The sequence below is a fragment of the Stegastes partitus genome, unplaced genomic scaffold (genome assembly GCF_000690725.1).
Source record: "Stegastes partitus isolate 25-593 unplaced genomic scaffold, Stegastes_partitus-1.0.2 Scaffold63, whole genome shotgun sequence".
Lineage (NCBI taxonomy): Eukaryota > Metazoa > Chordata > Actinopteri > Pomacentridae > Stegastes > Stegastes partitus.
In genome coordinates this window covers 498249-516469 of record NW_007577794.1, presented here as the reverse complement: position 1 = coordinate 516469, position 18221 = coordinate 498249, and the positions used below count along the sequence as shown (strand labels likewise).

The following is an 18221-nucleotide window of genomic DNA, read 5'->3' as shown; positions in this document are numbered from 1 at the left end:
TGTGCTAAAAGTAGCCGAGCAGATTTGAGCGCAGTTCTCACACCGCATTATTCACTAACCAGTCAAACTGGATTTAACCTTAGGCAGAAAACGGTGCTCTATTTATGCCACAGACAAGGCTTGTCTGCTCGATAACATGAGAGGAAAAAACGCAGAACAGCGCAAATGATGTAAACATACATTATCAAGCCATTGATCACCACTATATCTGCTAATATCTTTGCTCCATCGAGCATGGCCATCTAGTCATCCTCGCCCTTCTTCAGCCTATCATACTACACCAACAGTTAAGCTCCAGATCAATACTCCCTGGCACATACTCTCACTCGCAAAGACTTGGAATGAAAATGCCATTCGATATCAATCAAGATCACAGCTGTACTACTGAACAGGAGCAATAAATGACAATATTATTTTTTTTAAATTCACCATCAAATGAACAGTGCCATCAAAGTGCTTCCAGTCAGATCTTTCAGCCTGGTTTATGCTGAAAGGAACCAGATGAACAGGGAGTGGAAGATGTATGTAATGCAGTTAAAGTAAAAGCCCAGTAAGCAGGAAATTTAAGAGGGGCCTGGGGATGATGGTATTACAGCAGACGCTGATTGTGGACAATCTGCTGAAGAAGGAAAAGATATGGAAAATATCATTGGATGCAGTATAGTGGATGTAAGAGGCAAGCAAACTGTAGAAATGCTGGGGGGGTTGAATTGCAGCTATTTAACAATGTGCAAACACAATCTACAAACATTTAAATGTGTAACAAAATGGAACCGTTAGTTGAAGTAAACAGCACTCAAAAAACAATCAAACCAGAATTCCCCTTCCATTGTCTAAACCCCTTCAGTCACTGCAGTCAGCCAACCCAGTCCTTTATTTGCAACGCTGAATCAATCTTTAAACAATCCTACATTTTCAAACCTCCCTGCAGTTTCCTCCATTGATAAGAAATGCTGTGTTGTACCACGGCGCTGAGAGATTTATGCCCCGAGCCCTGCGATGACCTCATTGTTCATTGCCCCATAATTCAAATCTGATCCGCTGTGTTGCATCACATTGTGTATGACTCATTTCCATGCACCCCATTCTCTAAACAAGCGAGGCCTCCTCAGCACGCTATAGTCAACCGCACAAACAACACAGCATAGAATTTCCCATCAATATTGCGGTGACTGGCTTAACACTTAACACACACACAGCAACACACTGTTTAAATGGACTGAACTGGGAAGAGGAGAGAAGGAGGAAGAGGAGGGGTGGGGGAGTGCTATTGTAAATGAGTTCCTGCAGAGACCAAAATAATCGGCAGACCTTTGAGTGAGCTTCTTACAATCACTCTAGCCTTGTACACTGATTCTCCATTCAACACCCTAATGGCACTGTGTGTGTCACTAAATATACAGCTGCAGGGAACGGACGCCTCTGTGCGAGCTCATGTGCGTTAACATACAATAGGCGAGTGCATGCGGACATGTGAGAGTGGCGCTGGTTGATGTGTACCGCATTAATGTGCGTTTATAGCGTCTGTGGAAAGAAATGCCTCTGTGTGTGTGTGTGTGTGTGTGTGTGTGTGTGTGGGTGTGTGTGTGTGCGCGTGTGTGTGTTTCCATTGAGTGGTGACAGCTCTGAGTGGGCCGCGGGGAGGTGAAGGGCACAGATGATAAGTGTGGACAGGAGATGTGTAGACTGGAAGGGCAAATGTTTAGTTTTTTTCTTTGTCAAAGAGGGACAACAACCATTGAGTGAATGGGCTGTCGACACAGTAGCTACAAAGCAGCTACTTAATCATGTACATTCATGCGGAAAAACAAGAATGACCTCGTGGTAATTGATGGGTTTTTTAAATGGTATTTTTGGACATGCAAACATTTGATCCTGTTTTTAAAAAAGTGCCAGCATATAAGGGTGGCACACCAGAGCACAAACACTAGGAACATTTTCAAACACAATATTCTTGTCTGTTAAAACCTTCCATTGCTTCTTTTTAAACCAGTCCTTAGTGGATTTGCCAGTGTGCTAAGGATCATTAACCTGCTGAAAGGCCCACTTCTGAATTAAATTCAATGCGGTACAAATACGAGCAATCTCTTGCTGATGCACTTTAACACCAACAGTTGCAAGAATTACTTGCAGATCCTGTGTTAACATTTAGCATCATTTTCCATCAAACGTTCTGCGCTTTGGCTGAATTTGCCGGGGCAGGCAGTCGTTCTAAATCTACGCCACTTGTGGATGATTTTCCTCACATTGAAATGATTTATTTTAAACAACTTGGAGACCTTTTTTTTATGATGGTCTTAAAGAGCTCTTTAGATCTTGGCATGATGTCACCGCGCACTTGGAGAGCAAACAGAAGAGCAGATGTCAGAGGTTTAAATAAGACGGGTCCCACCTGTTACTTCCTAAGGAGCTTCTCATTTTTTGGCACCTAATCTGGGTCTAATTTTGTGGTTCTGACAGTGTGATAGGTACGTACTTTTTAAATGTGACTGATCCGTTTATTTATTTAACTTGTGAAAATGACGAGAAAATGTAAATTCTACATGTCAGTTGTGCAAGTATATCACCTTTACCTTTAGACGATGTTTCAAGTGTTTAATACACCAGTTTTCATGGGATCTACTTATTTTTCACAAAGCTGTAGTTCATGTGCTGATAGTGAAATCCATTTGTAGAATAAAGCTGAATAAGGAATGGAAATTCACAGAAACTCTTTATTCTATTTCACATCTAAAACTTGAAGTTGCAACATTTCCAAAGTCTTTGTAAAATGTTCACATTATGGGTGATGCCAATATTAGATAGAAAGGTGAAGAGGCACAGTTTTAAAAGCACCTTTCTCAGAATTTTACCTGTGATAATTGCTTAAAAATGACATAAATGTATCTTTTCACAGCCTCTTCACCCCACTTCAGAATGGCACAATAACCATCTTCATTTTATATAGCCTCTTTTAAGACAGCATTGCAAGGTGCAACCACTAAAGCTATAGTGAATGAAATGCAATATGACAACATAAAGGATGGACCTGACATAAATTCAGGGCTGCCTAAGAAACAAATAAAAGACATAGATTGGTAAACTCATCATAGATAAATGAATAAAAGTCTGTCTTTTATAAAAACACATTAATGTCAGACCTGACATTGATTTTACCTACTATAGCCCCTCAATTATCTCTTGAAAAAAAGACAACAAGACGGTGCAGTAAAGCCATTAGACGCTAGGCAATGTACGCTATAAAATCCAGTATTAAATCTCTTCAGGATTTGTTATGGTAGGACAGTAGGAAGAAATGGAAAGTAGAGAAGACCCAGAAGACATCATCACATCACACAATTTTAATATCGTAATAAATGGCTGAGGGGTAATCATTTTCAGAATTTACACTGATTGATTTCTCAATCATTTTTATCCCATGTGAGACGTTTAGCAACCTAAGGTCCTCTGGCTTGTTTAATCTGTCCGTTACAAAACTTTGATTACAAAATAAAATGCAATCAACCCTTTGAGGTTGTCTAAGAAAATTTCTACCTTGTTCAACAGCTGTGCTTCTGCTACTTGAGTGTTTTTTTTTTTTGTTTTGTTTTTTACATTTTCAGCTGTCTTTCTTTCCTGTGTCTTTGCAAGTTGCTTAGCTCGATAAAAAACATTGACATTCTGGAAAATGCCCATTTCGGGTCTGAAAAGGTCAGAAAATGTTGAAAAATGCCTGTCATGTTTGCCAAAAAAAAAATCTGTGAGATCTTCACAGGGCGTCTTTAGTTTAACCAGCACTTACCAAAAACCCAAATTTATCTCTTTACCATCACTTCAACCAAAGAAAGCAGCAAATCTCTGAAATTTAGATGCTGAAACATAGTAATGTTTAGCTTTTTTATTTTGAAAAACATCATATATAATTCGTGGATCAAAATAATGTTGACTAATTGTTCCTCAATCCACCAATCGATTAATCAGCTATTAGTTTCAGCTCTACTTATTTGATCCTTCATGGGAAACAGTGAACCATTTGTGTCTTTTTTTTATTTATTTACCTACACTTTAGAACTACTGTCTTGTTCAGTATTACACTGCTGCTGATTATGTTTAATGGTGTGATTACAATATACCACCAAACAATGCAACAACCACTGATTGCAAAATATATCACTTTTAGCAACACAAACAGCCCATAATCCATGGCACGTCCAACAGTGTGCATTTCCTCTGATTGGCCCCAAAATACAGACAGATAATAGGCTATCATGGTGCAAGCAGAAAGCCTTCCAATAATTCCATATTTAGGCAGAGTAAGACATCTATCTCTGGATGGCTATTCTCGTCAAAACCACCGGAGCAATGAGTCAGTGAATGCCCTGAAATTTGACAGTCTACTACTGGTTTTCCCCTTTCCCAAGCATATATCTAATCAGGTAGCAAAGTGACTGCGTAGTCCTCTCACGCGGTGAACCTCTAATAGGGTTGAATGATATCTGAGGCGAGTTTCACACATTAAGAGAGGTGGACTAAGCTGATAGCTTCAGTCAACGGTGGAAAATGCAGGGAGCCGGGGTTATTCTTTGAGGGAAGGAAAGGGTAGGAGGAAAGATGTGTTAACACATGACCGAGTGCTTTAGGTGGAGGAGGAAGACGGGCAAGGATCTGGGCTCATTATTTCAATACGAGAGAGAGATGTCGTCTAGCGGAGGAAAGGGCTTTTGAATTAGGTTAAGCTCAGCACACAAAGTGGGGTTGAGACTAGGAATGTGGACCATCATTGCATTATGAAATAGTGCACTGAAATTTTACAGCTCTGTTTTCATTGAAATGTAATATTGTTATTGCTGCATTATGATTTGTTGTTGTTGATGTTTTTTTTTTTTTTTTTTTTTTTTACAGCTTAAGGCACAAGAGCGACATTTTATTTATGCAGGAAGGTTGGTTGTCTTGGTGAGCATAATAAACACCACCTTCTGTTTATCTACAAGGCTCCCTGACACAAACCTTTACCTTGCCGTGCATAAATTAACTAAATAGAGAACGAGATCCGAGGAACTGCAAATTCTTTAGGAAACACTTCCCTTGGGTTCTATGTGCCCACTAAACAGAATTAATTGCACAAGTGCTGAAGTTAGACTCTCTAATAACCCTTGACGATGTAAATAGAGACTTCAGTAACAAGCGCAGTTACGCTTGTAACAAAACTGATTATATGGCTGCTTGTCTTAATATTCACATGTGTACTTTCCTGTTGTTGTCTGTCTGCAATGGATTATGTTGTCAGCGAGGTTTATTTTCATTAACTCGAGGTCTAGATGTGAGCGCAAGATGTTTAACACATGATCCCTTATATAAATTACAGCCCGCTCCCATTACAGGGTTACATATTGTTATTGGAGCCGTTCAAATCTAAACCAAATATTGTGTTACATTAAGCAGCTCCAAACAAAAGAAAGTCAGGCGTTGGTCAATCAAGCAGAACAATCCGAATTAGCACAGCCATCCTAATTCATATCGTGTTTTCCCCAGCAAGGAGCTCTGTCTGTCTTGTGCATCATAAGAGAAAAGAATCAGTGACCTAATTAAAGGAGGACAGATAGACCTGCAGTCAGCAGAATGCTTGATTGCTGCTGTTGCATATTACACAGCTTCAGGTGCTTCACAGCATCAGGCCTGTGTGAGTGTCATTACTGAACGTGACCCAAAATGCTCTTTGACACGCGCTGCATTCTCGGTGTGATGTCTGACAAACATCCCGTGGCTCTCTCTTGATCTAAGTCTTTCAGAAAAGTAAACCAAAAACATCCACTGTAGCTGGTCTAAGTTTGGACAGGGAGACACAAATACTATTGAGGCTACATAAGACAGATTTTTTTTTTAAAATATATCAGACACCTACAACCAGCAGCTGCTGGATTTGGACAGAAAAATACTGGATTTTTCTTTTTTTTTTTAAGACTACATTTTTCAAATATTAAAAAAAATAAGAATAATTTCATTATAATTAAACCAAGGAACTGCAGGATCACCAATACACAAACAGATGCATCGATGACAAATGAGTTTGTGATATTTATCACATCCACAAACATAATAATCTCCTTGGAGACAGGCCTCTCTTTAACAGATGCTGTCAAAATGGCAGCCAAGCAAATCTATGTTAAATTTTTTTTCCAGTGTAGACATACAGATAACTGCCTACACTGACCATTCCCCCACCTGCTCAGCGGGCTCCTTAGAGACACCTCTCTGAGCTGCAGCACTGAGTCAACATATTGTCAACCACTCCAGCCTACTTCCACCCTTTACATCACAATGAGCACCGAGATCTAAACAAAGAGTTTGCACAGAATGCTTAACAGCCATTTGGATGTTGAGAGTAAAGCCTATATATGCCTCCAGTCCACAGCCACACGAGCAGACTCAGACAGCAAAATGACTACTGAGGGATGCTTTAATTGTCTGATATCTGCAATTATTTGGGAGGCAGACCACTTATGATTAACCATACAGTTAATCACCAGTGTGGATTTACAAAAGGATTAATCTGTGTGATTATCACCCCCCCCCCCACACACACACACACACACACACTTCCTCATTACAAAGAGTACATTGCACATCTGTGGTGCCACAAATCCAAAACAAGCTACTATTTTCGGTTTAGGTCAAAGCTTGTGGCACCTTCAGTAGTTTTCGGTTTCACATCAAGGTCATCTGCAACCCAGGACGTCTCTTCTGTAAGTAAGAGCCAGGGCTTTCACTCATGAATCCGCATGATTGACGTATCCTGGGGTGCACTGGCCTGCTGGATACTCCTTTTCTTCCAGAGCCGCTGGATTTACTCTGGATTTTTTAGACTGCGGCTGACAAACCAGCACTGTTGCCCCCCCTACAAAAATAAACCAACAGCATCCAATGTGCTCAAATAACCACGGAAAATAGGAGGTAAAACCCGAGAGGTGAACACTTAGTTTATCTGTCATCCATCATGCCAAAGCATGTGATTTGTCATTGCGCCCTGCAGTGAGGCAGACACATGCGGCTACAGAATAATAATTATGTGTACAGCCCGGCCGAGGATCCGTCATGGGATAATGTGATTGCATTGATTATTTTCCCGGAGAGGTATCCGAATAGGTAACGTTTGCTTATTACTTCGCCTTGGCGACATCTCACATCCGAGCGACGCCCATGCAGCCACAAGCCACTGGACACATCATCTGTACAGATACGGCAACTATATTACATTTTTTAACCCCCTCTCTCGTCCATTAAGGCCAGTTTCCGCGCCCCTTAAGTACAATAATCGCAGGCCACATTCCCATGGGCATCCGTGAGAACCAAAGTCAGCGCTGCCGTAGCTTTCAGAGCATCTCGGTGACAGACAGCGGACTTGACATGCAGTAGAGGTTTAACGACCAGGGGTGTCTGAACATTTCGACAGCATTTTTTTTATGAGGGAATAAAGAGCGGATTCTTACCGTCTCACCAGTCGCAGCGATGTACAGGCGCATAAATACACATCCAGCGCAGAGGGGGAGTCAGGAATAACCTCTTCTTTTTTTTTTCCTCCTGCGCTCTTTCATACAGTCACCAGAATCTTATGAGGGATAAATTTCACAAGCTCGGTCGCATGCCTCGACTCCGGCTCATGTAGTTAGCCTAATTCTCGCTGCTGCAGAACGACGTGGGTAAATCTTCCCGAAAGAGGGAGATGGAAATAAAGCGGCGGGTGTAATAAACCAATAGCTGCGTGCTTAGTATCCCGATCAGCGCTCACACAGGAGGTGGTAACGCGTCCGTCCAAATGCACAAGTCCAGTTGGAGTGCCGGAGGAGGACAGAGGCGTGTATCGCTCTCTCTCTCTCTCTCTCTCTCTCTCTCTCTCTCTATACGTCTGTCTGTATCCCTTCCTTCCTCCCTCCCTCCCTTTTTTCCCTGCCTCTCCTTTTATCGTTCTCGTCTGCCTTTATGTTCTTACTGACTTCTGCTGAAGTCCACGGGCGCAGAGCGCAGTGGAGCAGAGGACCATGGTCAACACGGAGAGAGGGAGAGAGAGGGGTCAGAAATGACAAACCAATTTGGAGGCGCGGTGAATGCTCGGTTGATCAGAGCGCAGCCCGGCGAGAGGAGCGTTGCGTTGCAGGCGGGCGGGGAGCAGAGGGTGGGTGGAGGGCTGGGGGAGAGGGTGATGATTCCTGCCTGGGGGATGCTGGGAGAGAAGGAGATGAAGTTGGGGAGGGGGGGTGTCTGGTGGAAAACGCGGAACTGGATCTGGCTCCTAAATCTCTGGACCGAGGGCTCCACCTGCCGTGTGAAAACGCGCAGGAGCTGCCAAACTTTTTCCACGGCGAGGACGGAGCACATCAACATCAGACAGCCTCGCTGGTGGTGATTAGAGCTCAAGGAGCTCCAGTTGTTAGTAGTTACACATGACTTGGTGGATGATTGCGTCGCACATTGAGCCACAACTGTTGTGTGCAGCCGACACTTTGAACAGCTCTGTTCACTCACACTTGAATCTAGAGGAAGAAAAGTGAAATCACCGTTTGTGTTTGATTAGTTAAGCTCTGGAACCTAGTCGGTGGTTACAGCCCTCAGCCGAATGTGCGACACAGAAAGTCAGAACTTAAAGGCAGAATATACGTAACATGTCTGAATTAAAATGGCTAAAAATGACTAAACCATAGTTTTATATTTTGGTCACCTGTGTACTTACATTATCCGAAAAGTCTACAACAATGCCTAAGCGCAGACAAACTCGGTGTAAATGTGTGTGTCGCCTGTCAATGGCGTCCCAAGCCGAGACCACGTGTCGCCGTGGAAAGGAGTAGGTGAGCTAGCTAGCTACTGTCTTATTTTTTCACTCTTTTGCTCACTGGTGATGTTTCACGTCATTTTAGTATATATTTTAGTATATATTTTTGACCACAGATAATAGTGTTGGACTACTCCATGACTGAATTCACCATGTAATGTTAGCCACAGTAGCTGTATGTATTGGGCTCATCAAAAGGTAAGTTAGCTGTTAGCATTACGTTAGCTAGCCTCAATCACAGCTATTTCATTGGACTGAAATGACAATGTAAATATACGTAACTGCACGTAATTTAGGTCTGGGTGGTATAATTGAAAAACGTTTGATATTAGTCAATATCTATATAATTTTTTATTATCTATTTTTATATACGCATTAATTTGAAGTACCGCTTCAGCCTATCCAAATACACAGGTAGTCATTTTAATAATAACACAACAGTAGAAAGCTCTCAAATGAATAAATGTACACCTATAAATAAAAATAAATAAGGATAAAGGAGTGGTCTTGCATTGATACAGGATTAGTAAAGGAAGCAGACAACACCCAGAGGTGCACAGAGGTCAACCAGGGTGAAGCTGCCACACTGCACTGAGGTTGTTTTCTAATGGCTGGGTTGGACCGAGTATCACTGATTGGAGACCCCACATGGATATCTCCACACCCCGACAGAAAGTCTGTCAGCCCTCAAAGCAGGCCACCAGTAGAGCATTGCTTTGGTGGATGTGGGTCTTGGATCTTTTTCAACTGTTAATGCAGTGTGAACAACCAATAGTCTGGACCCTCCACCTAGGGTCTATGGTGCCAACAGGGGCAAAGAGAGGTCCAGGGGTCCGTAGACTAGCAAGTCTGATGCATTTAAATGAAAAAATCCAACATTTTATAGAAACCGTGTGCTTATTGTGCTGATTTAGTGTCCATCACTATCATTTTATCACACAGGTCTAATGCAATGTAAATAAAACTTCAATAACCTCATCCATAAAACGATTTTAGCCTGAGGTAATGGTGTATGAGGACAGCAATTGTAATGACCCCACGCTGCTTTACAATATCATCAAACTATGCCTTTTGTTATTGTTTTGATTGAGAGACTCCTAAGTGCAGAAATGCATTTAAATATTTAAATGTGGATGGTAAAGCCTTTAGCAGTTCAGTTTGGTCTACCGTCTACTGGGAAATACCCATGGAGATGACCACAAATCAAAAGAAGCATGAGCTGAAAATATTAGTAGAAAAAAATGCAATTAACTCAATTAATGTAAATAAATTCATTTTCAGTTAATGTGATAGAGAAAATAGCCCGTGTTTTTCATTAAAGTCAATCTGCATAGGGAAATAATCTAGAAATACTTAAGTTATATAATAAATACATACATTAAAGCGTGTACTATCTTTCATGGCAATGTATTTGTAGCTCAACCTAGAAAGTAATATTTTTTAACTATATATTTGTACATTTAAAAGCAAATTGTTACTGCATTGTCACAGAACACCCTCTTCTCTTAAGAGGGTATAGTATTGGGGAAAGGCACTTTGGCTACTTTAATCAGCTGTTCCTATAAAAATCATAAGCATTATTTGCAGTGTGCCCCCGCTGAAATGTGTTCCAGGATTACCGTAGGCTGGTCCTTTTCATTAGGGATGAGCCCTTTGTGCCTGAAGATCAGAGGGTGACATGCGCACTGCTCGGAGCGCTCACAAGCCGCGGACATAGTGCTGGAAAATAAAAACGCTCGGCTTGCTTCTTGGTACCGTGCCGTCTCTCAATAAGCTGTTATGACTTTTCCCATCGGGAAAGTGTCAGTCTTGCTTTTCGGTCAAGGTAAATTTACCCTGCGGACTGGAGAGGCTGCCGGTCGTGCTTTCCCCGGGCTCAGTGGGAACCTGTTGATCGTCCACCGGCGCTGCAATGGAGGTGAGATGAAGCTTTCAGCACCCTGCGATTCTCAACTGATGTGCGTCTGATCGTCACAGGAACAGGACTAATGTGGACAGGTCATATGCGGAGAAATTGTCTTGTAGATTACTTATCAAATTGATAGCTAATGGGTGTGTGTAATTACTGTAAACCGTTCATCTGCAGTGTTTTTTTTTTAATATTTAGAAACAGTCTGCACCGCTTTAATATCAACAGGTATAAGATATAGATTTCATTAGGACTGGCGTGAAGGGCATATACGTAGTGCATATACCCATCTTGCTCATAATGGCCTCTAATTAGATTTCAGATGAGACGTTGTCATTTCCAGCCCATCGTTTTGCAAATCAAATCATGTCACTGGCATCATGCTTTGAAGCTACGCAGGCTTCCCTTCAAGTCAGAATGGTCGGGAGGCCGTGTGTCGCTGTTAATTACCATCACTGGCTGATAAAGCCTTTTGGAGAAGACTTAAATCCCGCTAAAGAGCATTAGGTGACAAGCAAGGCGCTTGCAAACAAGCATGGCACAGGCCCTGAAGGAGAGGATGTAGGGGTAAAATGATACATGCTGCTGAACAGATGCAAAATAATCATTGGTACGCTAATTATTCCAAGGAGGGGAGGAGGGGGCTACTTAGAGTTTATGCCTGTGTTTGTGATAAAATGTATTTCTTAGGAGAAATCTAATCAAGACAGCCATCTTTTATAAATACATTGTCACAAAAATGTAAATAGAAAACCTGTCTAATTTCATCTTAAAGCATTAACTTTTTCCCCCTGTTATTCATGTTCCAGGTGCGAAACAGACAAGTATGACATTCAACTGAGACAGAAAGTCACAAAGGAAAATTTCACTCAAGCGTCAGGCTATGATGGAGATCATGGGTAAGTATATCAAGTTACCTGCAGATGTAGAGGACAGGTTAAAGCCAAACACAGTCCAGTAAAGTCAGTAAGACTCCCCGCCGCCATCATCAGAGGCTTACAATTAGGGTGTCAAGTACGCTTGCTTCAGCCACACTGAAGGGAATAGTTACATGTGCAGGTGGCAAAGGATTGACAGTCTGGTCAGTAGTCAAAATGTTGTGGTGAAGAGTTTACAAGGTTTTAACCTTCTGCCACATACAATTACTGCAATTGTGGCTGGTTCTCATCAGCTGCTACTCTGCTAAATAAACAAGGGCAATATGACCTCATGCGACATTTCCCCTTGTCGCTTCGGCTCTGTAGTGATGCAGAAGAGTTAGTGCTTGCTTCTTTAGAACCATCCTAATGTTTCTGTATTACCTGTTGGCCACACGTTAACTTAAGATTTGGGATTTGAGATGTTATAACTCTGAAAATGTTTAAACTGAAAGAACTCACACTGTTGGCAGCTTAATTTTTTTCCCCAGACAAGCTCAGTTCCTCTCCACTCAAACCTTTTAAAGCACAGTTTGTTTGTTTTTTACTTTCCCAGTGGTACTAGTAAGTGTTGACATTTCACAGCTTAATATCGAAGGTCTAGCTTTGTGTCAGGGTCACCCAGCAGCAGCCACAAAATGTGAAAACTAATGTAAAAGCCAAACAGGAGAAACTCTGTTTCTAAATGACACAAATGATGTACAATTTCTCTGCAGATACTCAGTGTGCCTTGGAGGCTGTGGAGAGACTGCAAGCCAAATTGAAGGAGCGAGGGGAGGCCCCCACTCAGGAGAAACTATCCCTGCTGAAAACTGTCCTGCAGAGCCCCCTGTTCCTTCATATACTCAGCTTACAGCAAGCTCAGCGGAAGCCCCCGGCAAAGGTACAGCACAAGCGTGAGCATGTGGGTGTTTGGTATATATTGAATGGTGAGGAAGGAGCCGGAATCATTCCCAAAATACTGAATGCAGGAACCAAACTGGATGAGTAATCAGCTTACCTAAGCTTACCACTAAAGCCTTGAGAAAGAGAGAGAGAGGAGGAGAGAGAGAGAGAGAAAAGAGGGAGGAGGAAAGAAGTGACTATAAATCATGTTGAAGAGTTTATACAAGTCATCCAGAACATTGTCAGAAGTTTTGAGCTTATGTGTGTGTGGCATGTGGCCCTGCTGGTGGCTTATGTATCACCAAACAATATTCACTCACCTGCATCTACGTAGCCCATAATTATGTGACTCATGTTGTCACATGCCATTGAAGACACCATCATGGCTTGGTAACTGCTGGCTGTGTTATATTCTAATAGGTTAACCCACCGTCTGTACAAAAGCAATATTACATTAGAAATAAGGAAAGAGCCTGTAGCCATTTAGCTTATTTGAATTCCAGGAAACCTGACACTGGACATTGTCAAAGGGCAGACACTGACATAGTTTTGCTAAAGTTCTTCTTTCTTGTTAAATCCACAGGTATATATCTATAAATGCACCACTGCGAATATAAGTGCAATCTGATGCACTGTGAAGTCCCTTATTAGTATTTTGATAGTGTTACGTCTGTCTACCTCTGCAATTTCAACAAGTGTCAAAATTGTTAGAGTACCGTATACAGAACAGAAATAGGCATCTACTGAAACTCCTTCTTAAACTCTTAAACAGAAATACCTAACAGACTAAAGGGAACAGTTTTGCAGCTGTGTGGTATTGAAAAGAAGCCTTTATCTCAGATGCTTGGGTTCCCGCTCTCCCATCTTATCCTTCCCTGTTCCATTTTAAATCTATCTCTCTGGGTTTTTTTGTTTTTTTCTTTCAGCTAACACACATTAAAACTCCCCCCTGTTCTCCCTCCCACATCTTTCCCTCATTGTCTCACAATGTCCTCCTTTCTCTATCCTTCCTTTCTGTTCCCCTCCATCACTCTCTCACCCTCATCCTCATTTTCTCACTGTCTCATATCACTATTCTTCAATTAATGTCGCTACTTCTCTGTCATCTCTTTTTCCTCCCTCGCCCATTTCTCAGTCTTTTTTCCTTTTATCTTTCTCTCATGTATCTGCACCCCACCCCATCCATTCACTTGCATCCTCTCCATTTTTACACTTTTATTCTCTTCCTCTTCTTCATGCATCCAATTTATCAATTTCTTACCGCTCAATACATCTAACCAGGGGAAGGGCCTTTCCAAGTCCGTGTCCATGAACTGTGGCCCGTGCCTGGGTGCAGCGTTTGGCCTGAAGACACTGAGCCACAGTGACTCATACACATGGGCCATGGAGAACCGAAGACCCAGCACTGCCAGATCCATGCACAGGGACGGCAGCATGTCCTCTCTTGGCTCTCAGGATCTGTCTTTCTCAGACATCTACCCAGACAACTGCATTCACACTGAATCTCAGGTATGTAAAAAAAAAAAATACCTGTAATAAAGGAGAGATCATTTAGGAGCAGTTTAGTAATAGGGAGCAATTTATATTTAACACCGTCAGTCTATGAATCAGCCAAATATTTTTTTCTTTCTGTTGTAAAATGAAACTCATTACCATTTGAAATGTCACGTTTTACGTTAAAGAATATCTCTTTACAGTGTAAAAGTCAAGTAAGTTGGCTATCATTAAATGGTGGTTTCAGTTGATCATAAGAGGCTGCTCAGTTCGCTCGGTGTCATTTCAGGTGTGCTTTTGTTTTATACATGGCATTTATTTTTTTAGTACTGTACTCCCCCTCGAATCTCCCGCACCATGTCGATGGGGAGAAATCTCTCTGCTATTGCACACGAGGTAAACGTGCATGTGAGGTGTTAGTGTAAAGTTGATAAATGTGTCTGTGGATGTAGATTAACAAGTGAATTAAACATACTTAGTCCTTTAACCACTTGCTTTTTTTCTTTTCTTTTTACCAGTTTAATTGGAATTGATTTTTTTCCCTTCCTTTCTTCCTCCATCTTGTTTAAACCTATGCCACACTAGAGACGGCATTTGGAAATGATAGAGCTGACCAATGACGGAAAAGGACTTGGTTTTGGCATTATAGGAGGACGGAGCACAGGAGTCATGGTCAAGACCATCCTCCCTGGAGGAGCTGCTGGAAGGGTAATTCTACCTGTGAATCATTTGCATAACTAAGCCTTAAATAGCCACTTAAAGGAAAAGTCTGACATTTTGGAAATAGGCTTTTTTTACTTTCTCACTAAGGGTTAGATGAGAAAATTAGTACCACTACCGTATCAGTCAAACACAAAGCAACAGTCAGAAGTTGGTTAGCCTGGCTTTATTTAAAGACTGGAATAATAGGGAAACAGTTAGCATGGCTTTGTTTAACAGTACAAAAAGACTGCTCATACTAGCACTTCTAAACTTCTATACTTAACAAGTTATGTCTCTTTTGCATAATCCACACAAAGATGGTTATGGGATGCACTATTTTCTTGGTGAAGCACTGTTCACACATCCTCTCAACAAGGAAAATGTCAAGCCATTGCTTTTCTTAATGAAACAGATTTTAAAACAAAGAACATACTGAAATGTTATACCTGTGTGAATTTTTTTTTTTAACTTGTGTCTGTTTGAAATGGGGCCTCCTCAGGATAACCGCCTTCACAGCGGAGATCAAATCCTGCGCATTGGAGACACAGATTTAGTGGGCATGAACAGCGAGCAGGTGGCACAGGTGAGCTATTGTTTGCAAAATTTATAAAAGTAGATGATACGACAAAGACCCTGTTTTTCTCCTTCAGTATTTGTCTGGAATGATGATGCTTTATGAAACTGCTGTTTTAATAACAGCCTAATCTGATTTAGCAGTCTCACCCTGTCGCTGTGTATCTACAGTATGACATACTGTCTTTTCAGGAAAGCTGTCTTTTAACTGTTTTTTTAATGTATTTTTTAAATCTTTTTTTTTTTTTTCATTTATGGTCACGCATTATCACTTTTCATTTGTTCACAAATGACCACCTGGCCCAGGTGCTGCGAAATGCTGGGAGCAAGGTGAAACTGCTCATCGCCAGGGATATTACCAAGGACAACCACCTTTCCTCTCCTGTCCTCAGCCAGGACAACTTGGACAGCAAGGTGTGTGTGTGTGTGTGTGTGTGTGTGTGTGTGTGTGTGTGTGTGTGTGTATTATGCATATTTGTGTACATATATAAAGTATATTAGCACATCATAAAAGCTACAAGTAAACTATTTATGTCAAATAATTTGTCTATTCTGTGATATTAAATGTGTAATCTGGTGTTCTCTAAACCCAGAGGTTTTTCTTTCTGTGCTTCTTTCCAGCTCGGTGACTTGAATGATGACTATGAGTTTAGTGTGCAGTTCACTAAAAACAGCCGTGGCTTGGGATTCACCATCTCCAGCTACATAGGTGACCTAAATTCAGGTATGTGGCTACCTAGATTCAACTTTGGTTTGTTGTAATTCATTGATTTATTTTTTATTGATATTACTGAGTCACAGTTTGCAGAATCAATTCCAAGTTTCCTTTTAATATATTGTGCTCTCCTCAGTCTACAGTGCCGGCGTGATCGTGAAGAGCATAGTTAAAGGCAGCACTGTCGATCAAGATGGGCGCATACACATTGGAGACATCATCCTGTCTGTGAGTTAGTCTAAAAACACAACAGATGGCTTTTTTATTGTGCTGTCTTTGAAGTCAAATACCTTGTTGTCTAAAATATATTCTCTGCTGATTCTCAAAATGTGCAAGATTTATAACTTTTGATAGTTTTATACACACCAATCCAGCCATATTCTCTTGTTTTTTTCCCAACGGTTTCCATCCTATTCTAGCTTTTGATTACTTCTGATTTATTTTTATTTACATTGATATATAATCTAACTGTTGTTTTCTTACCTTTATACCATCCACCAAAACTTTACTTCCATCCTATCATACCTGCGCCTTCGCCGTTGCTATTTTCCCTCGCTCCCTGCCCTTAAATCTCTTGTTCCCCTCCTGCAGGTCGATGGGGTGAGCCTGCAGGGCTGCAGTGAACAGCGTGCCATGGAAGTGCTGAGGAGGACAGGCCCCCTGGTCAGACTGAAGTTGCTGAGGAAAGCAGTGCGCCTGAGTCACATCCTGCCCCCAGTACCCCCTCTGCAACCCCTCCGACACTCCCACAGCTTCCATGAGGGCAATCCCTACAGAGTGGGCCTCAACAAAATTCAAGAGACAGGTGCTGTGTGCTGAGAAAGGACTAAATGGTATCATGAGTGAACCAGTTTTGCAGTGACTGAGCAAACAGAGAGCATGTTGATGTTAGCCCCAGCATAAACTTGTAATGCAAGTAATCATCCACAAGAGTTAACTCCACTGTTGAGTTAAATCAGAAGTAAAATTGTGACTACAAATGTTGGTGCTTCTTTGGGCCAATAGTGAACTTTGCATGTTGTCTCCTTTCAAATGCTTGCTGGGAAAAACATTTTCTTTTAATAACCCAAGTGTGTATCTGCCTACGTGTCTATTTGGATCCTCGCTTTGGTGCTCAAATGTGTTCCTCTGTCTCCCAGGAATCTGCTCTCTGCGTGAAATCTCCCGGCGAGCAGCATACGCCAACAGACGACCCCGACATGATTCCAGAACCGGTAAGCTCCCCTTCCCATACTGCACTGCAGTCTGGAACTGGATCATGGGACTTAGTCTGATATGCTGATTGGACTCGGGGAACAGCAATGTGCCAGTGAAGCATGCTCTTTGATGGGAGTCTATTTATAGTATTGTGCAATCATGTGTTTATCCAACTCATTCAGCTCATTCCAGATGATTTGTCTCTCACCCTGCCTGCATATATGGCTTTATTTAGACAGGAATTTTTGGGCTTGATTAGAGAGCACAGTCAAATAAGCCCTGATTGCTGTGAGGCTGTATTAAATGAATGAGAAACCATTCGTTTGCCAAGAAATCACAAGATGGTGGATGTGAATATGCATGCGTGCGTGCCTGTGGTGTGGGTGTATGTGTGTGTGCGCCCGTCTGTTGACACCCTGCTTTGCAACATGGAGAATTATGTTGTCTTTTCTCTATAATACAGCCAGGGTGATGTTTTCACATTGGATCCCAGTCATTATTAATTGGATCATCTGGGGTTTGGAATATTGTGAATGAGTGTGTGTGTCCCCTGGTTCATGTGTGTTAATATGTGATATGAAGTGTGTGTGCACATTTTACAGGTGTGAAACTTACTCCAGCTGAGGAGGAAAATCTGAGGAAGAAGTGGCAGCATGCAGTCGGACCCCGATACGAAGTGATTGTACGTCCCTCTGTAATGAATAAACACTGAGTATAATACAGAAAGAAACTCTACCACTCTTACTCACTAAACTTTTTTTTGTTTTTTTTTTGTTATCCCACCATTTATTTTCCCCCGTCTCCGTCTGTTTTAGGTTTGTCAGCTGGAGCGTTTCACTGAGACAAGTGGTTTGGGCATCAGTTTGGAGGCTCGGGCAGGACATCACTACCTGTGTTCCATCTTGCCTGAGGGCCCTGTTGGCCAAAGTGGCAAGATTTTCGCTGGAGACCAGATATTGGAGGTAGCTCATGGATACTGCAGACTCTTTCAGCCAACTGTTCTGCAACCTATCCTTTACTTATTTG

General features: G+C 41.7%; 2 protein-coding genes across 8 annotated transcripts in view; one reads left to right on the top strand and one right to left on the bottom strand.

The window, feature by feature from the left end:
- The window catches only part of adgrl3.1 (adhesion G protein-coupled receptor L3.1), a 115263-nt gene extending 107393 nt beyond the window's left edge, over positions 1 to 7870 (bottom strand). For all 7 annotated transcript variants that reach the window (XM_008276002.1, XM_008276000.1, XM_008276001.1 and 4 more), the window contains exon 1: positions 7467 to 7870. Coding sequence is in view for 6 of the 7 variants with exons in the window: in XM_008276000.1 (XP_008274222.1) it covers positions 7467 to 7499 (33 nt within the window). In the remaining variant the exon portion in view is untranslated. The remainder of the gene's footprint in view (positions 1 to 7466) is intronic.
- Positions 7871 to 11598: 3728 nt separating this feature from the next.
- The window catches only part of LOC103353171 (multiple PDZ domain protein), a 41982-nt gene continuing 35359 nt past the window's right edge, over positions 11599 to 18221 (top strand). The window contains exons 1-13 of the mRNA XM_008275999.1: positions 11599 to 11611; positions 12346 to 12512; positions 13796 to 14023; positions 14336 to 14404; positions 14594 to 14716; positions 15210 to 15293; positions 15590 to 15697; positions 15905 to 16007; positions 16135 to 16226; positions 16590 to 16803; positions 17138 to 17212; positions 17798 to 17877; positions 18011 to 18157. Of these exons, the coding sequence (XP_008274221.1) occupies positions 11599 to 11611; positions 12346 to 12512; positions 13796 to 14023; positions 14336 to 14404; positions 14594 to 14716; positions 15210 to 15293; positions 15590 to 15697; positions 15905 to 16007; positions 16135 to 16226; positions 16590 to 16803; positions 17138 to 17212; positions 17798 to 17877; positions 18011 to 18157 (1503 nt within the window). The remainder of the gene's footprint in view (positions 11612 to 12345; positions 12513 to 13795; positions 14024 to 14335; positions 14405 to 14593; positions 14717 to 15209; positions 15294 to 15589; positions 15698 to 15904; positions 16008 to 16134; positions 16227 to 16589; positions 16804 to 17137; positions 17213 to 17797; positions 17878 to 18010; positions 18158 to 18221) is intronic.